The sequence below is a fragment of the Perca flavescens genome, chromosome 18 (genome assembly GCF_004354835.1).
Source record: "Perca flavescens isolate YP-PL-M2 chromosome 18, PFLA_1.0, whole genome shotgun sequence".
In the NCBI taxonomy this organism is placed as follows: Eukaryota; Metazoa; Chordata; class Actinopteri; order Perciformes; family Percidae; genus Perca; species Perca flavescens.
Window position 1 is genome coordinate 16,926,509 of NC_041348.1, and position 20,345 is coordinate 16,946,853.

The 20,345-nt window shown below is 40.1% G+C and overlaps 2 protein-coding genes and 1 long non-coding RNA gene across 3 annotated transcripts; 1 reads left to right on the plus strand and 2 right to left on the minus strand.

Moving 5' to 3' along the window:
* The first annotated feature begins 100 nt into the window (after positions 1 to 100).
* atraid (all-trans retinoic acid-induced differentiation factor) lies at positions 101 to 3,321 on the plus strand. Its single transcript, XM_028604701.1, has 7 exons — positions 101 to 294; positions 472 to 605; positions 1,265 to 1,333; positions 1,851 to 1,922; positions 2,019 to 2,140; positions 2,233 to 2,333; positions 2,469 to 3,321. The coding sequence occupies exons 1-7, from the start codon at positions 199 to 201 to the stop codon at positions 2,571 to 2,573; spliced, it is 699 nt and encodes a 232-aa protein (XP_028460502.1). The 5' UTR covers positions 101 to 198; the 3' UTR covers positions 2,574 to 3,321.
* Positions 3,322 to 3,953: 632 nt separating this feature from the next.
* Positions 3,954 to 9,085, minus strand: eif2b4 (eukaryotic translation initiation factor 2B, subunit 4 delta). Its single transcript, XM_028604699.1, has 13 exons — positions 8,988 to 9,085; positions 8,428 to 8,465; positions 8,121 to 8,316; positions 7,728 to 7,916; positions 7,550 to 7,632; positions 6,407 to 6,498; positions 6,159 to 6,273; positions 5,678 to 5,754; positions 5,432 to 5,534; positions 5,153 to 5,280; positions 4,726 to 4,903; positions 4,414 to 4,594; positions 3,954 to 4,277 (listed from the first exon to the last, which is right to left on the minus strand). Exons 1-13 carry the CDS (start codon positions 9,007 to 9,009, stop codon positions 4,078 to 4,080), a joined length of 1,602 nt encoding a protein of 533 aa, XP_028460500.1. The 5' UTR covers positions 9,010 to 9,085; the 3' UTR covers positions 3,954 to 4,077.
* Positions 9,086 to 10,367: 1,282 nt separating this feature from the next.
* Positions 10,368 to 13,067, minus strand: LOC114573442 (uncharacterized). The gene is made up of 2 exons (XR_003694899.1): positions 12,161 to 13,067; positions 10,368 to 10,810 (listed from the first exon to the last, which is right to left on the minus strand). It is a non-coding gene; the product is annotated as an uncharacterized LOC114573442 (long non-coding RNA).
* Between the last annotated feature and the right edge of the window lie 7,278 nt (positions 13,068 to 20,345).

Below are 20,345 nucleotides of genomic sequence, written 5' to 3' on the forward strand. Positions count from 1 at the left end.
AATAAACGCGCTAAATGCTTACTATATTTATTCACGTGTTGCTGTTTATTCTATTTACTACACTGGCAGATCGTCACATAAGCTCCAAATTGAGTGTATGCGTAACTGCAGCGCAAAATTAAATTAGACTTGTGGATAACGTGTTGGACCACCTTCCTGTCACATGTCTGCTACAGTAGGATCATATGACTTCAGTCGATGAAAATGAAAGCTGGGTGCAGCCAGCTAAAATCTGTGCTTATTTTGATCTTTAATTTACGTTTTTACGCAAGTTATCAACTGACTGAGCTGCAGGTAAGACTTGGATTTGGCAATGTAACAGCTGCAGTCTTTACCAGAATAAGTAAATTACACATCATATTCAGATATCATTAAAAACAGCGTGTTTCTATAACGTTAGGTGCCAGCGATGATGAACGGGATTGTTGTTTACAACTTACTTTTTTCTTGCGTAATGACTTGTAATCATAGGTATGTGAGCTCTGCAGCGGTACAGTCCTAAACGGCACCGCAGTGGGCCAGTTTTGCTCCTCCTCCGCTGGTCGGATAGACGGGCGCTGCTGCTTGAGAAATGACAACACAAGCAACCCTGAACACATCATCGGGTAGGATTTAAATGTCGGCTTCAGGGTCTATTGGAAATATAGGGATTATATGTTATTACACCAAGATACAAATTTCCTGTGATATGGTAAAAGTTAACAAATACTGTACAGAATAATAAGTATAAATAAATAAGTAAATAAGTTACTAGGCAAAAAAGTAAACAAAAGTAATTTATTTCTGTATGTATTTTTGTTTTTGATTTTTAGTATTATTATTGTCAATATGATATTCAGGATGCGTACCTTCAATTCTTTGGCAAAGTAATCAATATCACTGTACAGACATAAAAGTGTTACCATTTGGCAACCAAAGGAAGGTTTTTTTAGTATTCTTATTTTGAAAAACTACTTTATTACTGTTACCATTTCAGAGTATACCTGTGGTCTGGTCATTCTTAATTATGCCCTTCGTTCATTTTCTAAAAGCTTAAGAGGAGCATTGAAAATAAGACATTGTTAGGTTGAGCCAACCTTATGAATCTGTATACAAACAGACCTTCACAGACTGTGTATTCTAGGCTGCCAGTGCTAATGATGTAGACTCAGTCCCAGTTTAATACTAATGACAACGTGTACACATCTGCAACTTTTAAGAGTAAGATCTACATGATGTATATGAGTTTGTTAATGTTTCAACAAGATTTTTTTGTTTGTGTCAGGTTGGATCTGTCCAATTGTTCACTATCTCATGTGGAGGATCTTCAGGAAGCATCAACAGCTTTAATGATGTATGTACAGTAACTACAAATTCATACCTTTTCACACAACATACAGCATAGTTTACAGACAAAATAATGCAAGACCCTGCACTTTCTTAGTGACTCTAGGAGGTTATTTTTAAGGCAAAGAAGTCACATAACTACTGTTCATGTTGATTCTGCATGATCATATTGACATGTTCCACATGATAAATAGTTGTAGACTTCTGCACTCATGCACTCAAAGATACGTACGTGGGCTATTCCTCAGAATGTTGTTAGTGTTGATAAGATCAGGAGTTTGGAAAGTTTCTATTCCTAGCAACATTCATCTCTCCTACTTGCAAGGACCAAAACTCTTCAACTGCTCTTAAGAGACAGAACGAAATAGAGCTAAAGCAAATCAACCCGACACAAGTACATAATTAAAGCACTTCCAGTATAAGGAATATGTATGCCCATGTCTTATTTATTATTTATATCTATTTGGAATCATTTGTCTTTGCCCTTAGAAAAGTTTTTTACTTTATGAACTTTTGCTTTGCAGAGACCTCTCACTAAATCCTATTGTCAACATCAGCGACACAGCATTTCAAGGATTTATTGAGTTAAATTACATGTAAGTATTCCATTACAAAAACTGAACTATGACAGCTGCTCATGAGTATAAAGTTTTATATATATATTTTTTATAACTATTTTTCTCTGACTATAGAATTTTGCCACAAGACATAGTTTGTCCAGGTGGCAGCACTTCTTGGGGAAAGGTGGAGGTCAAAGAGGGAAATCGTTTTTGTGAAGGCCAGAAAGATATGTGCAACCAAACTGGACAGCTATGTAAGTTCCCATCCGATACTCTTCCATTGTGACACATACGTAAGATCTAAAACTGCAGTAGCCTTCTGATAATACATGACAACTGTTCTCAGCCATTAACTGCCCGGAGAACTCCCTCTGCGCCCCCTACGGCCCCGGCTTCTCCGAGTGCAGCTGTGCTGACAACTATCATGGATACAAGTGTCTTCGAGAGGTCAGTTCTGCAAGCAGCTTTATTTGAATCATTCACATTATCTTCTTTCATTACTAAGTTTAACATTGGATGCATGTGCATATTTTGATTATTTAAAGTTATGTATTTATTTTAATTAATTAAATCATTTAATAGGGGGAGTTCCCGGCTCTGCAGGTGTTTGGGCCTCTTGGAGCATCAACAGTGGTGATCTCTTTCCTGCTGTGGGTCACCCAGAGACGTAAAGCCAAATCATTCTAAGCTGAGCCGCAGTCGACTTCTTTATCTGCAATGATCTACTGAGCTGAAACTGAAAGGGAAAATGCTGACACAAAGCCTGAGGTTATCCCCAGGCTTCTTCTAAACATTGTTTTATTCTTCTTTTGTGTGACAGATATATTTTATCAAGGTAAAAACTGACATTGACTTTGTGTTTTATACTGCATAATGAGTGCAATTTTAGAGAGAAAATAATTTCAACAAGTTTTACATTTACATTTTTTTTGGCAATAATAGCAGTTACCATTTAAATTATTTTTTGACAGTAGTTGTTGGGTCTGGTGTAGTTGACCGACACAAGATACTAATGAAGAGGTTGCGGTGAAGAAAGTTCTGAGGGCTTGCTCGCTGTTAACTGTGCCAAAAATGCACTGAATGTGTACTGGTTTACACGATGGAATGAAGTCAGGTTTATTCTATGAATCATGATGTGAACCATCAGTTTTTCCATTAAGTTAGATAAAAAAAGTGGGACATTGAGTTTGACTTACTACAGTATTTTATTTAGTGGTCACCTGCTTTCATGCTGTTACCACATCTCGTATGTTTCAACTCCAAGAAGACACAAGACTCAAAATGTCGTGTGCCTACTGTTGAGTTACACTGAACTCATCTGCTAAAACGTATTCATAAGTCACATGTGGAAACTGTCTCGATGTTGATGGGTGAGTAGTTTTGACGCTTCTTATCAATGAGATTCAGGGTTCCAATAAAATATAAAAAAACAGTACAGATTGTATATTGCTTTGCTTGAGTTACCACCATGAAATTATGCCCATACAATGTTACCTAATTGGAAAAGAAAGTGTCACAAGCAGTTCTAGGGCTGCTCATAGTGTGCACTGTGAATAAAATGTTGTTCCTTCCAACTTGTTTCCCCCTCACGTACAAGACTAAAATGTGTGCCAATACGAAGTTTCAAGAACGCGAGCATCATGTGTTGCCATTGCGGACACACACAATCTGAGATCCTATGCCAAAAAATGTTTGGTTTACATCTTTCTCTTCTTTATCCTGTTCAATTGATCAGGTCATTAAAAACACATCAGATGAATTTCCTGGCTCACATAAACTCTTCAGAGATACTGCAGCTCCAACTGTAATTAGGGAAGCATTTCTGGCTGCTTTTAAAATGGCATGCTGTGGTTGACCACGAGTGCGTGTTGTGAAACACAGTGGAATTGTTCTGCTCTAAATAATGGCAATTAAATGTTCTGTTGTAAAGAAACAGTTCACAACATGGATCTATTAACTTCGTGCCTATACCCAATATTAAAAAGGACAGAACTACCCTCCTCACCCCAAGAGAATCAAGCCTCTGTAATTATCCAATTCTATCATAAAATCACACATGGACTCTGGTTAAAAAGCTTATGCCATTTCAGATATATATTTATTGCATGCTAAGAGCATTTGGTATGCAAGTATTCAAGCTTGCAAACTCCCCAGATCAAAAACACAGAGACTGATGTGAGCAGGAGGTCCTTCACTGGTCCACATTTTTGACTCGCAGCACCACAGGGACCGAGGTGCACGGGATCATTCCCAGATCCGTGATGACTAAGTCCACGAAATCAGGCGGCGTCACGTCATACACCAGGTTAAGCAGGCCGAGTGAGGGCACGTCCTGCCAGTGCTCTAGCTGAGTCTTCCCTTTACGGGTCACAATGAGGTCATCGGGGTCATCTGGCGAGGACAGATAAAGATTAATTCTCTAATCTGATGTTTGGAAGAAATCTGATCGATACAGAGTCAGCATTTGAAATTTTATATTTATGTTCAACAATTCAACGAGCCGCGGACTATTTTTTTCCCCCCATACCTAGTTCATTGGACACGAAGGAATCTGTCTGCACCCTCTCACAAAACTTGTAGGTCTCACAACACACCAGCACAGGCACGTTAAAGGCTTTGGCCACCAGAGCTATCTGTGACGTCCCCACGCGAGACATTACGTAACCATTGGCCAGCAGAGCGTGAGCGCCAAGGAACACCTTCGATACCTATGGAGGCCCAAGTTCAAGGTGTTATGACATAAAATGCACAAAAAAACTGAGTAAGAAATTGAACGCGCTTTGACTACTCCTTGGGTAAATATCAATGCCTTGCTCTCTCTACCAAGGCTCGAATGTACCTCTGGAAGAATGTAGGAGACGGCCGAGATAAGGACATAGGTGCAGCTGATGCCTCTCTGGACAAGGCGCCTCAGGGCCTCCCGGCCCTCCAGTCGAGGCCTGCTGTCCACCACGATTACACGGAACTTTATGTTCTTCTCAAAGGCCTCGCACAGGATGTGGTTGACCAGCGACGAGCTGAGCAGAGAAAGAAGGGAGTAGAGAGATGGTGGTGATGTCAGAGGAGAATGTGGAAGGAGGGTGAGAGTTTTATGGGCGAGACCAGAAATGGGGAAGAGAAAGTGTTAGCGTGGTTAAAAAGTAGGATTTTAGGTCTGGATACACGAGCATTGCATTTGTTTTGAATGACAAACAATGAAGCAATGCCTGGTAATTGGGAACTGCAGACTCTACAGCTGAAACTAAAATACACACTCAGAGGCTTACCATCCATAAACTAGGATGACATCTCCATTATTGATCTTTTCTATGGAGGACTTGGCAATAGCTTTAGCAGCAAGGATGATCTTCTCATCAATGTAGCACTCGATACAGCTCAGCAGTTTGCTCTTTGCCTAAACAGAGAAAGAGAGACTGCATGAGAGGGGGGAAGAGATAGCAACTGTAATCAGTAATATTAAGTCTAATCTATAGAATACGTCCGCTGCAACATGTTAACTTTATGATTTCTGGCTGAATTGTGAGAAAAACAAATGTGACAATGACCTCTTCTTCTTTGCATTGACTAGGAATATTGGAGATCTCTTTCTTGATGTATTTGATTGCATTACCCATGCTGGCTGACAGAGGGCGACACTGATTCAAAAAACTGCAAGAAAAATAAATCAAACGATTAATTTTATTTGTTAAACTGTAACATTTAATTCATGAAGTGGCACATTAGGAGAACAGTTAGTAGTAAAACATTTGCTGATTAAGACTCAGTAAAACTAAAATTTTTTTTTTTTGTACCTGATATAAGGTTTCAGCTTGTTGACCAAGTCTCTAGATAGCTCCTCATTTGGAGGCGTAGTATAGTCCCTTATTACCTGAAGCGGGAAAAATAGCATTGCTTTTAGTTTGTTCATTTTAAATCTGTTCACAATAAAAACAATTATGTCAACCTAACATTAGAGAATGCAATTTCTGAAGATATTGCGGTGGGTGTGCTGGCTGCTGAAAATGTGACACTGAGCTGCATTGTTGGATGGACAGCCAGGAGCTAAACTTTGCATTGCTTGATACTGGACTGTATTGCTGACTTAACTTTGTATGAAGGAGGAAATGAAGGAAACAGTAACATTGCAACAACATGAAGGCTATGAGGAGTGTTTCTCCATCTTGCATTTTCATTGTACGTAATTACAAATAAATGAATGCTTGCTTTTTTGGTCTAAACACAGGAGACGAAGGACAATGGGACGGTAAAGCCTAAACAGTGTGTTCTCTGTACCTGTTTGAAAGCATGCAGCAGGGCAACAGAGCGCGCATTGGATCCTGCCACAATGCCCTGTGAATACTGGAGACCCAGGCGAACTATAGCAGGATGAATCACTGTGGAGGGAATGCTGCAACAGACAAAAACAGTCTGATGTAACGTCATTTTAAGAGATTAAGACAAATTATGGGCACTACATAAATCTAACTCTTCTCAGACAACACAAACAACTTACTGTACTATATAGTATATTTTCAGTTTACCTGAGTTGCTGTGTTAGAGGGGCTTTGCGACTGTACTGGTGGAGATGAGAAAACAGGCTGACTTTGTAGCCGTAGTCTGACCGGAGTGGGATCTGAAATGAATCAGATTAGAGCCCACTGCCATCAATTCCCAAGAATTCTGAAGTTAAAACTGACATCATGAGGTTAACACACATTCACAGCACAGCCTTGGCAAAATTCATAAGTAAAGTTGAATGGACCACAGGGATAAATATAGGTTGCTATAGAGCCAAATTCATGTATTACCGATTAAAGACTACTCTCAAATGTTTATCTTTGGCAACACAGAAAAACTAAGTTTTATTATGTATGATTTTGTTGTAAAAACTCTCCAAACACAAAGATGGACTGCAAACATAAACCTGCACAGCAAACAGCTCAGTGTTGTGGGTAAACATGCAAAGAACAAAAAGAAACGATGAAGACGTTACCACCTTATAAAACGAACACATCCCACCAACACACCACCTTTGTCTCAATGGACCAAACAACAAATTTGCATCCTTAACTTTTCAGTTCCATAGTGGTGCTAGGTACGATAACAATTACAGGTTAGCAAACAAAACTAGACAAATGTCAGTGGCACACATTTGCATTTAGGAAAGTCAGACCTTTACATTTGTAGCAGCATTGCACCCTGGTGTCTGAAAGAAATGTTAGGTATGATCACATGCAGTTATGACTCATGGTTATGTGAGGTTGCAACCAGTGACAAAACATGATTTACACACTGCCATTTCTTAACACTCTGTATTTTAAGGTTGATGATAACGGTTCAAGAACTATCATTAAAGAATGAGTAATGACAAGTTATAAGTTAACTCAGAAATTACTTTCATTTTACTGGAAGTGACCAAATGTAACTGGAAATGGCATAGATATCCTTGATCCCTTTCATTAGGCACCTGCAGCAGACATTTGGTGTTTGTTATTACCAATAAGAGTGATGGGAGTCAACATCTCATTGTGCTTAAGATTTAAACAAAAAATGCCAACACAGGATGCTCACAAAATGTATGACTGGCAGTGTATGCTCATTATGTCAAGGCAAGCTCTCCTAAATCAGACAAAGCATGCTTTTATGATTGAAGGTTTTTAGAGATGACACATAAAGTAGCTAACCTGTTGTCTTTCCAATTTCTTTGCCAGTTTTTTTAAAACACCCGGGTTGTCCACTTGGACATGTTCTGGGAGCCTCTTCACCACTGGAAACACAGAAAAAGTGTGACTTTCTCCACAGTATATGAAGTAGAATTTCAGAGTGTCACTACTTACGCAGACCTCCTGGCTACAACAGTACCTGGCTGCAGCTCATTAGGCGGTGCTTTAGGTTTGCTTGTTGCAGCCTGTTTGGAGGCCCTCTCCGCCTCTTGCCGAGCTCTCCTCTCTGCTTTCAAGTCTGCTTTACTCTTAGCTGGCTTGTCTGCCAGGGCAGGTGTTTCTGAGACAGGCACAGGAACCGGTGCAGGAGCAGGCACTGCTGAAGGAGCTGTGGGACACACAGCAAGGTCAGGGTACAGATTAATTATTGGATCACAGAAAGAACATTTACTTCACAAATATCACATATGTAATCCACTCTCAGCTGCTAGCAATTGATGCTCACTGCACAGCAATCTGCTGTGAGGGTTATGTGACACATTTCCATGCATTCAACTACATCAGTCATTGGTGGTGTCCATATAATATGCACCTTTCTGTGTTGAGGGTTGTGTTGGAGGCTGGGAAGCTGGGGCAGCTGCACTGACAGGCTTCTCTTCTTTGTTCTTCTTCTTCTTTTCACTTTCCTGTGAAGCCTTCTCATCTTTTCTCTCTTTGTTTTTCTTCTGCTGTTTCTTCTCTTTCCTCAGCCGTTGCTTCTCCTCTTTGGTCAGCTCTTTGCCTTCAGTCTATTAAGCAAACATGTTAAGCAGGGGTTGAAAAAAAACAACACACAAATTAAGCCAAATAGCCTTTTATGAATACCACTGGAAAAATGTAAGTAACGTTACATTACTAACCTTTGCTCGATGAACGCCATCTTTAGTGATAGGTTCATCTGTAAAACAACCAATGGATGATTATATGATTATGATCAGTTTGTCGCATACTGTTGTTTTTATGACAACGCGCAGTAATGACAGGACCAGTCTTTATTTACCTACCAGTCCTTTGGTGATACTATTAGCTGACTGTATGACACTGAACTTGTTAGGTTTGCATCATGCTAACGACACTAGTCACATTACTGGCTGGCTAACGTTACCATCACCTGCACAGCACAGTGGAACTTAAAACAGGCATTTTCAGTTGTTCTGTTCATTAAACAACTACTCGAAAAGATGATGCAATAGCATCACGATGTCTGCCGTTAAACTACAAACGTTAACGTACTGTCTCGCGCTCCGTTGACATGCTTGCAATGCTAACGTTAGCAGCACAAGCAGAGGGTTTCCACCACACACAAACACAAAAACACGGAGTATAAACGGAAGACATTTCCGCGCTGCGCCCACAGCAAAGTTATCATAATACCAAGAAACAGTTATAAAGTCCAGCTGTTACACACTCCCGAACTCACCTGTCACTCCACTGTCAGCCATGTTTACGATGCTGCTTAACTTCCTCTGCTGACTGCTGCTGCAGAAAACTACCACTCTGGAAAACGTATATCGCCCCCTTGTGGATTAGCAAATGCTGCTATCGCCTCTATTCGATGGGATGGGATTAAATTAGCAGCAATTGATTTATTATGATGAATTATTTTGTTATAAATGGTTGTTAGTTGTAAGCTTTTGTTCTATAATAGCCTACATCTCAGTCTGAAGTCATACTGTATATCTCAGAGAGTGTTCATTTTGAAAGTTAGCCTTCTTTACCATAACATACAAAAATGCAGTATATTACACCAAACAAATAACACACGCAAGTTATTTTAAAGACTCTCTTCTTTTTATTAACATTTTTGGGATTTGCTGACTACTTGGGTAGGGGTTTCGTGAGTTTTTCAAGGACACAGATGGGTGATGGAAATGGGTATAAAACCTGGGACTTTCACAAAACAGGATAGTTTCTTCAGAGACCTCCAGTCTGTCTTGCTGGCATTGGCTACATTATCACTAAAAACACCAAACATCACTGAACATAACCAATATTATTGTTAGAAGCAGAGAGGCTGACCGTGGTTCTGAATCCTCTGAATCTGAATCCTCTGGTATAGACTCAGGGTGCACTGTCAATTTGACTCAAGAGTTTTAAACAAACAATCAATCACACAAATATAATGATAATGATAATGACATTTTTGTAGGGTCTGTATTTTTTGTCCAATTTCCGGAATTACTTCCTCTATCACATTTATGTAATGAGATGTGTATCTGAAAATGGCTTCATACTGTTATAGATGGCTAGCCACACTGCATATTTTTTATTTGTTTGTGACAAAAAATAAACGTTCCGTTTCATATTGAGCAATTCCATTTACAGGTCACGTTTTTTTTCTGCTGCCTTTTTGAATATGCTAAAGGATATATGACAAAGACTACAGCTTCTCACAACATAATCCTACATGAAATGGAAAACAGGGTTAATAAAAGTCATCATAACCTTGTTATTACTTATCATTATTATTATTTTACAGTCACCATGTCTCATTGAGTCTCTTTTCCCTTTCTGGTGAAGTTATTTTTGAATGTATTGCACATATTTACTACCAATTAAGGAGCCTTTCGTAGTGTAATGCAAAATGTTATCATCAGACTTTAACTGTACTGACTACTTAGACTGTTATCAGAGTAATACTTGGGCAAAGGTTAATTATTTTCTACCACTCTATTATTTATCAAACACAACAAAAACCCTACATACACAGTTTTAAATGGTATCGTATAGGGAAATTTGACTCTATGCATATTTCATTTTAGAAGAAGACATTTAGAAGAAATTTTAATTCACCACTGTATGTTGTCAGCAATCTTTTATTTGCCTTTTCAAACATCCACTGTCATACAGGAAACAACCAACACCAAACTACCGGAGAACAAAAATAATCTATCAATAACAAATCCCCCAAAGTATGCAGCGTACACCACAACGCCACTGTGTCTTTGATTCCACGCTGACTGAATTCACGACGCAGTAGCTGGTTGAAGGGGACCAAACCTCACAGAAACACCTGACTTGGTTCCGTTTGACCAGCCACAGCAAGGCGTGTTGCTTCAGCTGCAAGAGGCGGCTGAGCGAAGGGGAGCAGGAAGGGGACATGCTGTGAGGAGGGGGGAGAAAGGGAAGGTTATAGGGGTAGAGGACATAGAAAAAGAAGGACATGAGAGAGGAGAAAGAGAGGAAATAGTAGAGGGAAATCATCTTCGAGGGGTCAGGCCATCATGTCCTCTTGAGCCTTACCTGATGAAACACAGAGAGAAAAAAAAATAATGTTATCACTGAGTCCCTACAGACATATCCTGCATAGTTACAACACAGAAACAAGTGTCTCCATGTAACCATGCAGATAGTTCCTATTTAAAGAGTTTGGGAACCCTGACAGCAGGTGACATCGCCCTATTTCCTTCCAAATCCAGCCTACAGGAGTAAACCCTCACTCTCAGTGACAGCTCCACATCTCTGCCCTCCCTCCCCTCTTCCTTTTTTGAGAGCGGTTGCTATAATGGGTGACAGCTGTGGTCTGTCAATCCTCCTTGACTGTCAGCCGTTGGGGCAGGGCAGGAATTTTGTCAAGAAGTCCCTGAGTAATACTAACTGTGCATGTGCCTGAGCTGAAGGAGAGGGAACAGGCCTTTCACCTGTTGTCCTGCCACACACACACACACACACACACACACACACACACACACACACACACACACACACACACACACACACACACACGCTCATTAACCCTGATATCCCCCTCCCATCTCATGAAACAGACAAAGGTACACTCAGACAATCGTGGAGAATGAAGCTACATCTTCTAAAACTGTCATTCAATTTTAAAAATAGACATTAAATCAAAAACCAAATCAGTGTGTCTCTACTTCCCAGTGAGGTTGGCGCTCAAGTCCCCTTGAAACCACACACTTCCTTACATTCCATAAGTGATGTATTAATATGGGGATATAAGGAAGCATGTCTTCACAAGGGGCAACAACTGGAGTCACCGCTCCTCGGACACAAAGCACCCTTTCATAGTCACAGTTGCAGAGTAGCAGGAACAACCGGCTTAACAATGTTTAACTGTGACAGAGCGAGGGAGGAAGGATAGGGTTAAAGAAACACATGATGGCGGCTTTGGTCATCTGCGCCACAGACTTGTTAGATATTCAAACTTTAGTTTGACATAGTTTAAAGTTTATTGCTGTTAGAAGTATGGCTTATTTAAGGTTAATTTCATATGTTTTTCCCCTACTGTTATCTTCTAATACAAGGACTATCTGATACGAAAATAAATATTGTTTGTACCTGACAATAAGTATTAGATTTAAGATTAATACCTCTAAATGCCAGCCCATGCAGTTTTTTGATGGGTAATGCTAATGTGATGATGCTGAACTCCCTTGTGATTAAATAACTCTGAAAGGGCGAGGCAAATTCTGACTTCCAGCAGACAAAGGTCACAATCTCTGCTATTTCCTAAATATTATGCCATGCCAAGTCCCAACAACTGTAATAATGTAATTTCTTAAGAACAGAAATAAGAAATCAATGTTAAAAGGGCTTATATTTAAAATGCATAGAAAATGTTTTTTTACTCACCTTTATTGACTCCCGTTGCGTCTCCTATTGTGGTTTTCTTGTGGTGGGCAGCTGGAGTTGAGCTTCAGGCCACATTGGGTTCAGCCAGCCTCTCCTACACTGTCTTGCGGTGACTTCCTTGATCAACCTAACCACTGCTATGTCAACCAGCTCCGAACCAAATGGCCATTAGAAAGACTAGCCCTTTTTCTTTGATTAGACTGTGATGAGAATTTCCTGATCCCTTCCTGTGTCACACCCTCAGCTTCCCCTCACCTGACAGAGGTGTCAGGCTCTGCCATGGTGTGCTGTATCTATCGTAAAACATACAGAAAACATCTAACAACTGGTTTGACACATGCTTTTTTTTCAAATGGTGCTGCAAATCAAGGAAACTAGAATGACTAAAAAGTCTGCAACGTCTGAATCTGTAAGACTTTTGACTCAACAGAAAACCATGTCAATGTACTGTACATTTGTTGATCTCAAATATTAACCTTTTATATTAACCACCAACAAAAAAACTACAAAAACTTGAACACTGGGACCAGAAACACACCGAAAAGACTAAACTCTCAGACCAACCTTATGCCTTGTCCCTGATGCTGCCCTTTCCACCCTTTAAAGCCAAAAACTCATCTCAACTATCCCTCCCCAAGAACCATTCCACAACTTTATCCTGCCCCTCTGCTCTCTTCACCTCAGCTATCCTGCGATCAACCATCCTCTTCCATATCTGGCCTGGTGGATTGTGCCCACAACAGGCCTTGCAGATCGGCCTTTTCTATCCCGCCAGGAGCACCCCCCTCCAAAGCGGCCTCCCACCTGTTGGTGTCCTTTAGAAGCCCGGGCCTCTCCTGCGCCTCCTGTCCGGCCCAATCAGGGCCCTGACAGGGGGGAGCCAGCCTGTGAAATCACACCTCTCAGCTGTTCGCACTGGGCTCGAGATACCCTACACCCCTGCCGTTTCTCTGTTCAGCCCCCACCCCACCCTGCCTGTATTTTACACCGAATGTCAATGGCTCCTTTTTGGAGGAAAAAAAAAGAAAAAGGGAGTAAGAGAGGGATAGAGAGAAACAAGGAAGCAACTGCACGATGGGCGTGTTTTATTGGGTTTGGGGGGTACAGGCAGAACAGCAGTTACAGCAGGCCACGAGTCACAGCTGAAACCAAGGTTGAGTTTCATCCCAGTTTGTTTTCTGCGCTTCACTCTAGTTTTGTTGTATCATTTACAGTATAGGAAAAAGTGAACATTGACAAAGCATTGACAATTTTTACGTGATGACATGATGTCGTGCAGATGATGACCTATGTCGAGTAGCCACAATACAAAGCAATCTGCTTAAGAGTCAACCAAATGTGGTTAATGATTTGAGAAACTGTAACATAAACCTCCGTTAATGAAGCACAGCCAATGATATGTGAGGAGTGTGAGTTATACGGGTGCTCTTGTGGCACCATAAACACACGCAATAAATTCTCCGGTGGCCACAAGGTGACCATCCTGCAGCCATGACACTTACAAAGCAACAATGAATGTAATATAAGCTGCATTTGTGGGGAGGGAAAAATCTAAGAAATTGTTAAAAATAAAAAAGAGTGAGTTTGAAGTGCAACTAGTTCTCATCAGCCATCATGTACACGTATCAGTTTTTTTCATCATACTTGCTAATTATCTTCTAGGTGATCATATAGAATCGGTAGATCCTTATATGTCTGTTTCGAAGCATCTGTGTGAGCATACAGCAATCACCAATACTGTGGAGGCAAACAGGCCGAGCTCAGGGGTTCATTTTCCTCTGCTGCAAGCACAAGCCACTCCACTAAGGTCAACACCTGTGTTCTAAAATCAGCGCTGGGGTTGGGTGTGATAGGAACCCGGGCCTCATTCACAGAAAGCTCGAGCTCAGAGAGGGGGGCTTATATTGAAACCTAAACCTCTCGCTATTTTCGAGGCACTCGCCGTCCACAAATAGCCACCCCATCACATCTTTGTAGCTCCCGTTTTTCTCCACCACAGGATGTTGTCTAAATTCGACAGTTGTTCAATATTTCCCATGGCTCAAAGCCAGGGTGTATCACAAATGCAACATTTCCACAAATGTTAGCTATGCGCCAAGGCCTTGCCAGATATATCTGGAGTGTTGGGAATATCAGATGACTTTTGGTGTTGAGTGGATTCTTGGTCACTCACACCGGACACAATGGTTAAGACACAAATCATGATCCTGCTGTTCCTCTTAACGGGACAGCTGATCACTGTCACATAACTGGCCAACAAACGGGGCAGCCAAAGTCTCTCATCTAATCATGTGCTTCTCTTTCATCATGTGTCATGCAAAAGATCTCATCTTACTCTGTGATTTTTTTTCATCTGTCAACCCCTCTTCTGTTTAATTTATTTGAGTTCCAATCATCAGTCTGCTGATCAATTTATAGAGCTAATGAAAAACGATCATGCTCATCTAATTTGTGAATGTGATTCAACGTTAAGATTTCCCTACTTTAAAAGTTCATAGTTTATTTAAAAGAATAATTAAGCCAAAATTGGAAGAAGACAGCACAGGGGCTCAGCAGTCGTGTTGCATGTTATTGACAAATTGGGTCAGTGAGGTTATTTTTAACCTGGGTTCGCATACTGGGGCCCCCGTTTGCTAATCACTTTTTTCCCCTCTGTCATACCCATCTACCCCGTTGCCAATGTCCCACTGCTTCTGGGGAGGTCACAACACACTTTTCTTGGCCAGAGGAAATAATTTCCCTCGGGACAGCAGGTACAGTAGGAATTATACTGACTAACCCCAGAGCAGTTTCTTCAACAGTGGATAGCATGGATTTCTATTGGTATAAATAAACTGGCAGCTGACACCAGATCAGGTCCTGCACATGCACAGGATGGGACAACCTCGCAGATTAACCCCTGTTCTTTGGAGGAAACTCCCAGCGGGAGGTGGAGAGTTAACCTTAGGTATCACTTGAGATACCTAAGGTTAACTATCTTGGCTTAAATCTCCCCTAACAGAACATCTCTCCCATGTGATTAAATGAAAAATGTGCGTGTGTGTGGAGTGAGGTTATGTTCACAAATACTGCCTCAAAGTATTTGCAAAGTAGGTTTTAACAATGAATCAAAGTGAAAGATGATGTAAGACATATTGTAGATTATAATGTATTGTGTATGTATATGTATGTATTGTGTAAGGAACTAGAGCAAAGAGCAAAAAGACACAGCAAGTAAGAGAGAAAAAATCCCGCCATATGAGGAAGTAAAAACCTAACATTTAAAACGGGTAAAGGATAACGATGCTTCAATGAGAAACCAACATTTAAAGAGAGCTGCTATAGCCTAACAAAGATAAGACAGTGCCATGTTGCTGACTCATTACGTCGTCTGACATTAATGCCACTCTCTGTCCTTCCCTGGGCACACCAGTTGCCAGGGCTGAGGTTGACACAGCTGTTGCAGGGAGCCTGGTCCCGTGTGGTAAAGCGATGTAGCAGAAAGGGCAAAGGTCACTGGCATTTAGGCTAAAAGAGAGAACAGGTGATGGAGAGGTGAAGGCAACTCACTCCCAGAGGGGACAGAGGCATTAAGATGGATGCTTTGAGGTTATTAGATATGTGAATGAAGGACTGTAAAATATATTCTAATGATGCAGATCTTATTAAGAATCTCTATTTAGCTCTATGTAACAATTTAACATAATTCGACGTTGGTCATGTACAAACAAAAGGTGGTCCTCTCTGGATTACATTTAGCTTCATTCATTCATTCATATATATATATATATATATATATACACACAGGAAATATTTAAAGTTGAATGAGGGGTGGGTGGGAAATAATAATAATAAATATTCATCCCGCTCCTTATCGGACAGTTTGAAAATATTATTTGTAATACTTAATAGATATTCTTTTTTCTCTTTGATGTGTTGCTATGCACTTATTGTGTTTTTATATTTTATTGTTATTTTTTTCGAAATAAAAATAAAGAAAGAAAGATATAGATTTCTTGAAATATGGCGCCCTAATTAGGCTCTGATCTGTTACTAAAGCAGCAAAAGGTGTTATGACAGGAAACACATCTCTGACTTTTCTCACCAACCAAACAATTAGGACATAAAAGGGTTCTGGGTGTTGCCCTGGGGCCTGTGTCCCCCTTTAAATGGCCCTGTTGTAATGGCCAGGCGGCCTCTGAGTGACCGGGTGACAGGTGAGCTGCAATGTTGTGGATCAGTATACAGGTCAAACCAGAGTACGTTATTTTCTCACAAATTAGGCAAACCTCTGTTTAAAATGTATAAGAGAGAGAGAGGATGATTCAAATGACATAATGAATCAAGTTTATTCATAAAGCCCTTAATTGCAATGACATTCCCAAAGGGCTTTACAGGCCCGCAAACAACAGCTTATTTACTATAATAGCATCAGTGTTTTGGGATTGAACATTACATAACATACTTTTCTTTTTTTAAACACTGGTAGTTTGTTCATAAATGTCTTTCACACTAGTGGAAACTGAACTCTCTAGTCAATAATGACATGCACAAAGCCTGATTTCCATTGATTATAGTAGTCTATTAACATACGCACAATACATAATCAGTGACTAGTTTCAGTGCAGAAAAAGGCAGAAAGGACAGAATGTAACTTACAGCATACACAAACCTGTGTATCAACTTAGCTGTATTTCAACAGTATAGTATAATATGGATACATCCTATATAAAGATGCATACAAGCAGTAACAATTATGTGCAGTAATTGTGTGGTAAATATCTCAATGTCTCACTGTGTAAGATATACAAATATATAATAACGCTATACTCACACTTTTCTAATTTCCTGATCATTTCTTAGTAAAGTTTCCTAAAAAGAATTAGATTTGGCACTGTTTAAGGAAAATAGAGTCAACGTTGTGTTTGGTGTGTTATGACCTGTCTCTCTTAGTTATGCTGTTATAGTTACGCCGTTCTAGACTGCCGGGGGACTTCCTTCCTTTGACACACTGAGCTGCTCTCTCCTCTCCCTTTCTATTACTATTACTATTACTATTTGTGTGTATCCCGTCCCAGATATGCTTGTTACTAATCCTAGCTTCTGGGGAGTTTACTCCCTGGAGTCCTTATGTTTTTTCCCCCAGCGTATTTCCTTGGAGAACGTTGGCACCAAGATCCTGGTTCCAGCTGTCGCCGTGGTCCTGCTGCACTCCCTGCTAAGCTCAGCGGTGCCCTACAATGTAATACTGCTTACTGCTGAACCCTGCAGCTCCCCGCTACATCCAATCACTGTTCCATTATTAATGTGACTACTATTGCCACTGTTCATCACACCCCCAACCGGCCCGTCAGACACCGCCTACCAAGAGCCTGGGTCTGTCCGAGGTTTCTTCCCAAGAGGGAAGTCGCACTGCTTGCTCTTGAGGGAATTACTGTAATTGTTGGAATTGTTGGGGCTTTGTAAATTATAGAGTGTGGTCTAGACCTACTCTATCTGTAAAGTGTCTCGAGATAACCTATGTTATGATTTGATACTATAAATAAAATTGAATTGAATTGAATTGAATTGACTCCTGATAGAACCGCTCCATTAAAAAGTACCAAAGTACACAGTCCTTTCCAACATCCTCCCTATGAATGTGTTACATATCAGTTAATTTTTTGGAAGCCATTGGAAACTATGGGAACAGTGAAATAAAAATGTGCCTATCCTTTAAGATTTTATATTTTGTTTGTACAGATCACACACTTAACTCATCCACATGCTGCATTCATGATTGCTTTTGTCAGACTAACATGTTATTTTAGTTTAAGTTGATAATGCATTACATTTTTGAACCTTTTGAAACTTTATTAAGCCCTTTTTGTCACTTACTCGAGGCCAGTTTGTGAGAAAAGATATCTCTTACACTTTATCAACATATACAGTTTTATATCACATAACTCCAACTTTTCTCCAATCCTCAAAAGTTTGTTTGAAAATGTTCTCCCTTGTTCTATATGGAACATATTTTCACATGTTCCTTTACCGTGGCTCCTGCCGGATGAATTAATGTGGAGCAGCCTATGGACACCCAAGCGCCTGTGTGTGTGTGTGGGGGGGGGGGGTCGTCAGTCAGCTGCCCAACTCCCACCAAAAGGGAATGACAACTGCAGGAGAGGCAGCGGCAACAGCAGCAGCAGCAGCAGTAGTGACACCTAAGATAAAACAAGAGATGGGGTTTATGGTGGGCAGAGAGAAGGGGGGATCAGCTGAATCAGCCACCCAGCTGAGGATGTTTGAAGCAAGAGTCAGCAGTGATCAATGGTGGTCTCTGTTCCATCCTGTAACCTGTTCATCCTGTTAAAACAATACATGGTTTAAGTCTCTATGAGCACCCAAACTCAAAGTATTTGCTTCCTTAATCTACATTAGATTGGAAGAGAAAGAAGGCATCAAAGAAGATAATGAATTTCAAGTTCCTAAATATGTTTTACTTCAGAAGGTTTTAGTTCCCATTAAATATTTGTATATTTGTTATATTAAACAAAGAGAACTCCTTCAGCTCTTTAGGTGTGAAGGAGTTAGAGATGCTTTTTCACTCTGTGCTCCAAAATGTCCAAATAACACAGAGAAATAATGACATGGAATGTGATTTTATCCTGGTGCATTTGTTAAATATTGGGAACATTATTATCCAGGTCACTGATTTTCTACATAATGGTTAAAGGTGGTAAGAAAGAATTTCACATTAAAAGCTCAATACAAAGTAGATTAAACAACGTCTAGTTGGAGCTCCCTGTTCACCACCCTCCCCTCAAGCAGACTGTGAACGCCAAGCAAACGCACAAATAGACTCCGGAACAGCTTCTTCCCCAGAGCTGTGAACATATTACAAAAATCATACACACATCCACACATACAAACATAAAAAATAAAATAAATAACAAAAAATACACACATCTCTTACCCCCTCTTACCACCTCAGTGCAATCGGACTGTGACTGTTTTTAGCTGTTTAATCTATTTATTGAGAATGTGTTAGTGTATGTGCATATGTGTATGCGTGTGTATATATATGTGTATATATATTTTTATCTTCTTTACTCTGTATACGTATGTATGTATGTATGTGTGTATGAATGTATATATGTATGTGCGTACGTATGTATGTATGTGTATGGATGTGTATGTATATATAGGTGTATATCTTTATTTTTTTACTCTATGCTGCTATTTGGAGAAGATTGCTCCAACAGAATTTCGTTGTATCGCATACAATAACAATAAAGATTTATCTTTGTTATGTTTCGGATGTCTATGAGTTGTCAGCAGTTGTTTACCCTGTAAACTTCTTCTGTTTTTATTTAAATGCGGTTTTAATGATTCAATATTTCACAAAAAGCTAAGATTAGAGAAAAGTCCAAAACATAAAGTCCCCTTTCTTCTCCCATTAATCACCTAACAGCCCCTACAATTTATCTTGTGACCCTTTGGAGGGACCTGACCCCTAGGTTGGGAACCAATGAACTAAACATCACAACTGTATATAAAGTAATTAATTCTAGCCCTCGACCAGCTACAACAGTAAAATGCTAATCACACACGGATGCATATGTAATAATGTATTATAAAATGTAAATCACAAGGGCTTATTTTCTACCAAACAAATACTTTTACTTTAATATTTTATTGAAAGTAGCTGTTAATACTTCTGCACTTTTAGGTAGGATTTTGACTGCAGGACTTTTACTTATATTTTTTGTATTTTCACATTGTGGTAGTATTGGTACTTTCACTTAAGTAAAGGTAGGTACTTCCACTACTGGTAATTTGTGTATAATGAATAATAATACAACTTAGTACACAGTTTATATATACAGTAGGTACATAAGTTTTTATGCTATATCCCTTCAACCCCTCACCCACCCAACATCTCCTCTCGTCCTCTCCAACCCCCTCTTGGGTGGTAACAGCTGTGGTGTCAACCCATGGGCAGGTGGGAGAAACCTATGTGGGGCATCCATCCCCCCCTTTTCCCTCCTATTCTCTCTCTCTCTCACACACACACACACACACACACACACACACACACACACACACACACACACACACACACACACACACACTGCTTCATAACCATAATTTAGGTGCATTTTGATCCATCACCGAGCCAAATCTCTCTCTCACACACACACACACACACACACACACACACACACAA